The sequence below is a fragment of the Rasamsonia emersonii genome (assembly GCF_000968595.1).
Source record: "Rasamsonia emersonii CBS 393.64 chromosome Unknown ctg1118621760508, whole genome shotgun sequence".
Taxonomy (NCBI): Eukaryota; Fungi; Ascomycota; class Eurotiomycetes; order Eurotiales; family Trichocomaceae; genus Rasamsonia; species Rasamsonia emersonii.
The window spans coordinates 1-6,449 of record NW_013562952.1 but is presented as its reverse complement, the minus strand read 5'-3'; the positions used below and the strand labels follow the sequence as shown (position 1 = coordinate 6,449).

Here is a 6,449-nt window from a genome sequence, read left to right as displayed (position 1 = left end):
TGACTGGGAGCTCAGGTTCCAGATGGGACACGAACCGCGTCCTCTCTGTAAACAACTTGGTTCTGTCCTTTTCAAAGCATAGAAGTGAAGAAAGATTGATTCACAGAAGAAGGATAAAGCTATGGAGACCAGATTGCGCAAGCAACGCTGGTTTGAAGATAAGTACGTGAGACGAGAGGACGGTGGAAAGGATGGAGGATGAACAAAAGAGGAGGGTGAAGGTGAAGAGGAGAAAGAGGAGATGAAGGGGGGAGGCAGCAGAGAGGTGGTGGACGGTCGACTCGTCTTAGCAGCCATGCAACATGGTCCGAGGGCTGTCACAGTCACTGGGCTACGATTAGGTATAGAGATTAACTACGTCGCGAGAAGCATGGTGAAGGGGGAGCTTGCCGCTTGGAAGCGCGACTGAAGCGCGGGCAACCCTCCGCCGCGCGCCAAGCAGATCACGTGGGCCGCGTGCTTTGCCTGCTGGGGTTTAGCGCCGCAGCACTCCCGACGTCGTCTCCGCAATCGTGCGGCAGTCTCCTGGTAGGGCTGAGCCTGGGAAGGAACGTCCCGGGGCAGTGACGCAGTCTGGGCAGGAACGCGGCAAGTTAGGTACCTGCCTAGCTAGGTAGGCAAATAAGCTTACATACCCGATCGAGAAAGATGCCATTTCCAGTCGTCTCGCTTTTTAATATTCCGTCTATTGCTGTATACACAGGGAGTGCCTCGCGGGCAAAATCCACATACGAATCTACACAGTTATTAGATCAGTGAGGGAATGGAGAAAAAAAAAAGTTCGTGTAGTCTCGACAAGAAGAGAACAACGGTCCCAGCCAGCTGACACCAATGCGAAGTGGCAGCATCCCCTTGTAATGGAGGATCATGCCGGATCTCGAGGGGCTAGTCCAAGAAAATCAAACATGAGTGGTCCCCCCTCCATGACTACAAAGGCGATGCCTAGAAGAAAAGATTTCCATCAGTTTCTGCAATGGCCCCCGACGATCATAAACACCACGGTGCTTACCGGAATACACGATCAGCTTGGTGACCACTTCCACATCGTATCGCACGCGAGGTTTCATGATCTGTGAGAACACATCTTGCTCATCTGGGCCCTCCGCGCCATCTGTGCCTTCTGCAGCTGGTGACGACCGTGCGCCGGAACTGGTCTCTCCGCTCGAGGCAGCTTCAGGGCTATGCCGTGGTGTGCCTGTCCCCATCATGTGCTCGTATTCTTCTAACTTGGATTGCGCGCGTCCAATGGCGATGGGTCGTTTACCTGGGGGATCCTGTCAGTCCTTCGCTGCCTCGCGGCCCAGGCAGGAGCAAGGAACTTACCACCGGGGCCCTTTGCTTGCTCGGAAGTGCTTTCGCGTCTTCGCTTTTCACGGTACGCCAAGGTCTCGTATGCATCTGCCTCGGACTGGGGTCCAATAGATACAGCTCGCCGTCTAGGATGGCGGATAGAAGTAAGGAGAGAAGGAATTTCGGAAAAGTTAGGGATCACATCATGGTCATCAAGACGTCCAGGCACTTTTTTATATTGCCTAGTCAGACCAAAGTTAGTTTATTGACACTGTCTCTCTTGCACTTTCTCAACAGAAAGTGGGGAAGGAAAAAAAAGGGAAGGGAAGATAGCGTACGAAGCCTGGGTAAAGAATCTCCTAGGAAGAAGTAGCCCAGCCTTTTCGAGACCTCGAAATATGGGAGGCAGGATGCGCAGCAGAAGCGGCTTCGTCACCTCTCTCCAAGCAAAGACGGCCAAGACGCCAATAACGAGACGCAATATAGTCTTGAACCAGCCGAGGCTCGAGAGTCGGTAAGGAATCGTGCCAGGGGTGGGTTCGGACCACGCGATGCTTGTGTGTGCATAATGCCAAAAACCCACCTCAGCACCCATGAAAACTCCGGCAAACGCTACGCTATCGTCAAAGCAGGGACAGTCGTCGGCGGGTTCCGGATGGATCCGAACTAGAACCAGGACGATGAGGACGATCAGGAAGACCTCCTTCGCTGTGGCCGAGGCCAAATATTCATCGTACATCTCTCCATAGCGACACTGGATCCAGGCAATCAGGGTGCCCAGTCCGCAGCCCACAATGACATCGAGAAACCCATGCATCCCACAGTACAGGCGACCGACGACAATAGATACCGCGTAGAGATAGAGAAATCCTTGCAGGGCCAGCTTCACGGTGGGTGCGAGCGTGTTCTCCGGGGAACGGAGAAGCGAAAGAGCATAGACGGCCACGGAGACGGCATTGGTGGAGTGGGTGGACGGGAAACCGTATTCCAACGCGGCCGAGCCAGACATGGTAATCCGCTGCAGAGGAGGCGACAGCGGCCGAGGAAGACAGAGCAGGTCTTTGAGGAATCCGCTGAAGAAGACACCTGATGCCAAGACATGGACCATCCTAGTTGCGCCATGAAGTGTCAATGACCTGTCCTATCCAGACTCGAAGTCTTCATCATCTTCATCATCACCGGAGCTTCTCTCCGACGGGCCAACCTACCCGCGACCTAGGCTAGTATGTCCACACCAGAACAGGATCGGCAAGAATATTGTAAAGAAAGTATGCGTCCCGAGATTGGCAGTGAAGGCGAAGTAGGAATCGAGAGACGGGGTGCGGATACTCTCCTGGAGCCACGCCAGATACGGCGTCTCGTAGCGGATCAGAGGGAGGATTTTCTGTCGTGGCCAGTATCGCCATGCTGGGAGTCTGTTCTGGTCTGACGAGGTGCGGCAAGTCAGCATATCTGAGTGAGCAATGGATAGTCGACATGGTCCCAGTCACCAGGTCCAGTGGGCGCAATTGACAGGAAAGATCAGTATCCATACAGTGATTCAGGCTCCTCAGCCCAGCGTCGGGCGCTCCATTTCCTTCGTTGCCCATGCTGTTGCAGTTCGATTATCGATTGGGGTGCACCTCCTCCATAGACGCTCGATCGCACAGCGCCCTGGTTTGCAGCGAACGCCTCAATGCATTTGAACTGGGAGGAAGAGCACGACGCGATGACGGCCGCTAGGTTGGATTTCAGGAGATCGCCGCTGTGCCGTGCGTGCTGCTCCTGGTGCGGAGCAGGTTTGATGGCGGGCCATCCGCTAGCACGGAAGAAGCCTAGCCAACCACATCGCAGCATACAGACTCGGGGCCTGGCAGCGAGCTTGGGTCGCGCTTTCCCCATACGGAGAACGGACGGAGGACAGATGACGGCGTCAACCAGCGCCGCGATAGGCAGGAGATCAGGCTAGACACGGGATCTCAGAGATCCCTGCTAAAAATAATATCAATCCACTCCCCCTGCCCAGTGGCGAGCGGATTGCTGGAGGTTGTTGCGGAGGACGCGGCGTCTGGTACGTCGGAGACCCGCCTGCCCGCCCCGTTGCCATGGCAGCTTGCCCGATAAACAACTCGGCGCTGTTTCATATCGGTCAGTTCATATTGTAGATCGTCATCAGCAATTGCGTCGCTGCCCAAGCCCTCGCGCCTCCCTTTCTTCTTCCTTTCTCTTCCAACTTGCTTCTTCTACTTCCATCAGCCGTATCTGTACAATAGGTCGTATCGCTTCTACCGTCCAGAAAGACCATCATTGTCCGGATTCTCCAGATCACGTTGGGATACACGGCTTCTCGTGGGCTATACTGCTACCTCACCGCCTTTTCTGGGTGTTTATCAAGAAGAATATGTCAGGAATCGCATACGAGGACTCTTATGGCCCAACGCGGCGCCATTCAGTTTACAGTGAGAAGACGTCTTCATCCACCATGTCTCCGCGTCGGTCGCGCATCCGCAGCCAGAGTATGAGGGCCAGCAACGGCAGCAACGGAACCGTGAGCACAAACACAAGCGTGTCGACAGGGAGGATGTCGCAAGCTACAAACATCACCCAGCCGCCCGCGTACTCGAAAAAATTCGTCGTGGTGGGAGATGGAGGGTGCGGCAAAACCTGTCTCTTGATCAGCTACTCGCAAGGGTACTTCCCAGAGGTACGACCCAGCCGATGAAGGACCCCAGTCGGTAGGACCATCTACTGACACCTCCCAGAAATATGTCCCTACAGTTTTTGAGAACTACATCACTCAGACCGTCCATGGGCCTACTGGTAAGACGGTGGAGCTTGCACTCTGGGATACTGCTGGGCAAGAAGAGTACGACCGGCTTCGACCGCTCTCATATCCCGAGACAGACCTGCTCTTTGTCTGCTTTGCCATTGACTGTCCTGTTTCGCTTGAGAACGTAATGGACAAGGTAAGTGGAATATTGATGATTGAATCAGAGGAAAAAAGAGGTGACTAAGACGTGTGCAGTGGTACCCTGAAGTCCTTCATTTCTGTCCCACAACGCCGATTATCTTGGTCGGCCTCAAATCTGACCTTCGCACCAAGCGCACTTGCATCGAACTTCTCAAGACGCAAGGCCTCACTCCAGTCACACCGGAGCAAGGTCAGGCAGTTGCCCAGCGGATGGGTGCAACGTATGTCGAGTGCAGCAGCAAGGAGATGCGCGGTGTTGACGAGGTGTTTGAGCTTGCGGTCAACACGGCCGTTGAGATTGAGGAAGGCTGGTATGGCCGCGGTCCCAACGGCAAGAACAGCGCCGGGGGAGGGAAGAAGATCAAGAAGCGCACCTGCAAGATTCTGTAGGTTTCTTTTTGCTTTTCACTTCTCTATTTGCGTTCTTGCGCCTTTTTACCCCTTCTTTTTTAATTCTGGCTGTCGAATCTGCCTGGTTGCCTCTCCCGACAGACCCATTTTGCACATGTGAGATGTTTTGATGCACGCTGGATATGAACATTTTTTTTACTCCCCGTCTTGAAGGCTTTTTCCTGAGCGCTTGTCTCTTTCCCCTGTTGTTTTCCCCTTTGGCTTCTCATCCTGTTAGGGAGGTTTCTTTTGTTTTCCTGGATGTCTTGATAATGAGCGGCCTAGTTCGATTCAACACGATCCGCTAGGCCGCAACTTGACCCTGTCATTCATGTCTCTTATTTCCTTTGTTTTTGTGTCATGTCTGTGATGGGTGATTTTGTTTCCTTGGCTGTGGACGGGCATCATCATGCATGCATGGAATAGGTGTTTATAGGCGCAAAGGCATCGGCATGTATTTAAAGAATGAATGAATGCTCTTGACGTATGAACCATTGCATACGGTATGGGTATCTCGTAATCTTATCACAAATTGAAAAAAAAGGGAACTAAGTAAATGAAAAAGAACTGTCAAGAACGAACCACCAAGTATCGTCCGGACTATCGACTCTCTTTCCCCTCATCGCCCTCCAATTGACTGTCGTGGTGTCCTTCCTTGCCATCCTCGCGCTTGACGCCGTTATTATTCTCGCCATCCTCTTGTTGTTCCTCGTCGCCACCGCGACCACCCTCAGGATTGGTTCCCATGAAGTTCTCAAACTGCGACCAGAGCGCCTCGACGGAGCTGAATTCGTTGCCGACCTAGTAACAACAATAATAATCGAACCAAGTTAGCTAGCTAGCCAGCCAGCCAGTGCGAGCTAGGGATTGTGGGGCCTTCATACAGCGATAATACTCTCGAGATTCCGGTTCAGGCGGTTCAGGTTCTGGAGGACGTTTTCCATTTCCTGTTCATTCAACAACAACCGGTCAATCAATAGGTCAAAATTAATTTGTCTAGAATTTGATGTCGTCAGAGGGGCGGGTAGGTGGGAGGGGGAAAGAGCGTTTTTTTTTAAGGACAAACTCACCAACGCAATCTCCCTGATCAATTCCTCTCTCTGCTGCTCAAACACCGTCGGGGCCCTCGCGGGGCCAGACGCAGATGTCGACATTATTGTTGTCGCAGACGGTTGCAATCGATCAATCAATCAATTCAATTCAATCAGGGCAGCGCACAAATGGAAATAATTAATCAGTCACATGTATGTCCTGCACGATACTTATATCAATTGTTTTGGTGACACATTGAAAAATAATTTGTTACGAATCTTGGCTGTTGTTTGCTGGACCGGTAGATACGGAGTAGATAGATGATAATATCGGCGTTCACTACTCCGTACGGAGTACTTTTCGCGTTCCGCCGCGTCAACTCCGCGATGATGACTAAGCTGCATACCGTACGTTAACGTAATCAATCACCGAGCGAAACAGATCACCGAGCGAAACACCCCACCAAACTACGCGACGCGCTCATCAACTTCAACCACCAAAATGCCACGCAAAACAGCAGATTCAGCAGTTCATCAAGAGGGCCGTATCTTGCTTGCAATTAAAGCTTTCAATGATGGTCAATTTAAAAGCATACAGGCTGCTGCACAGGCATATAATGTGCCACATCCAACACTCTACCACCGCCTACGCGGGCGTACTGCACGCGTAGATGCAACACCAAACAGTCAAAAAGCTCACTACCACTGAAGAATCTATGCTTGTCAAATGGATATTATCTATGGACCAACAGGGACTACCACCACGAATCACCATTGTACGAGATATG

The 6,449-nt window shown here is 52.2% G+C and overlaps 3 protein-coding genes across 3 annotated transcripts; 1 reads left to right on the top strand and 2 right to left on the bottom strand.

Annotated features, from left to right (window-relative positions):
• Positions 1-354: 354 nt before the first annotated feature.
• T310_7151 (PAP2 domain protein) lies at positions 355-2,879 on the bottom strand (the record flags this gene model as incomplete). Its single annotated transcript, XM_013470052.1, has 6 exons — positions 355-573; positions 636-736; positions 1,010-1,264; positions 1,324-1,532; positions 1,629-2,431; positions 2,526-2,879. The coding sequence occupies 6 exons, from the start codon at positions 2,877-2,879 to the stop codon at positions 355-357; spliced, it is 1,941 nt and encodes a 646-aa protein (XP_013325506.1).
• Positions 2,880-3,751: 872 nt separating this feature from the next.
• Positions 3,752-4,630, top strand: T310_7150 (Rho GTPase Rho4; the record flags this gene model as incomplete). The annotated part of the gene is made up of 3 exons (XM_013470051.1): positions 3,752-3,973; positions 4,032-4,235; positions 4,295-4,630. 3 exons carry the CDS (start codon positions 3,752-3,754, stop codon positions 4,628-4,630), a joined length of 762 nt encoding a protein of 253 aa, XP_013325505.1.
• A 600-nt stretch (positions 4,631-5,230) lies between these two features.
• Positions 5,231-5,784, bottom strand: T310_7149 (uncharacterized protein; the record flags this gene model as incomplete). The annotated part of the gene is made up of 3 exons (XM_013470050.1): positions 5,231-5,431; positions 5,515-5,577; positions 5,701-5,784. 3 exons carry the CDS (start codon positions 5,782-5,784, stop codon positions 5,231-5,233), a joined length of 348 nt encoding a protein of 115 aa, XP_013325504.1.
• Between the last annotated feature and the right edge of the window lie 665 nt (positions 5,785-6,449).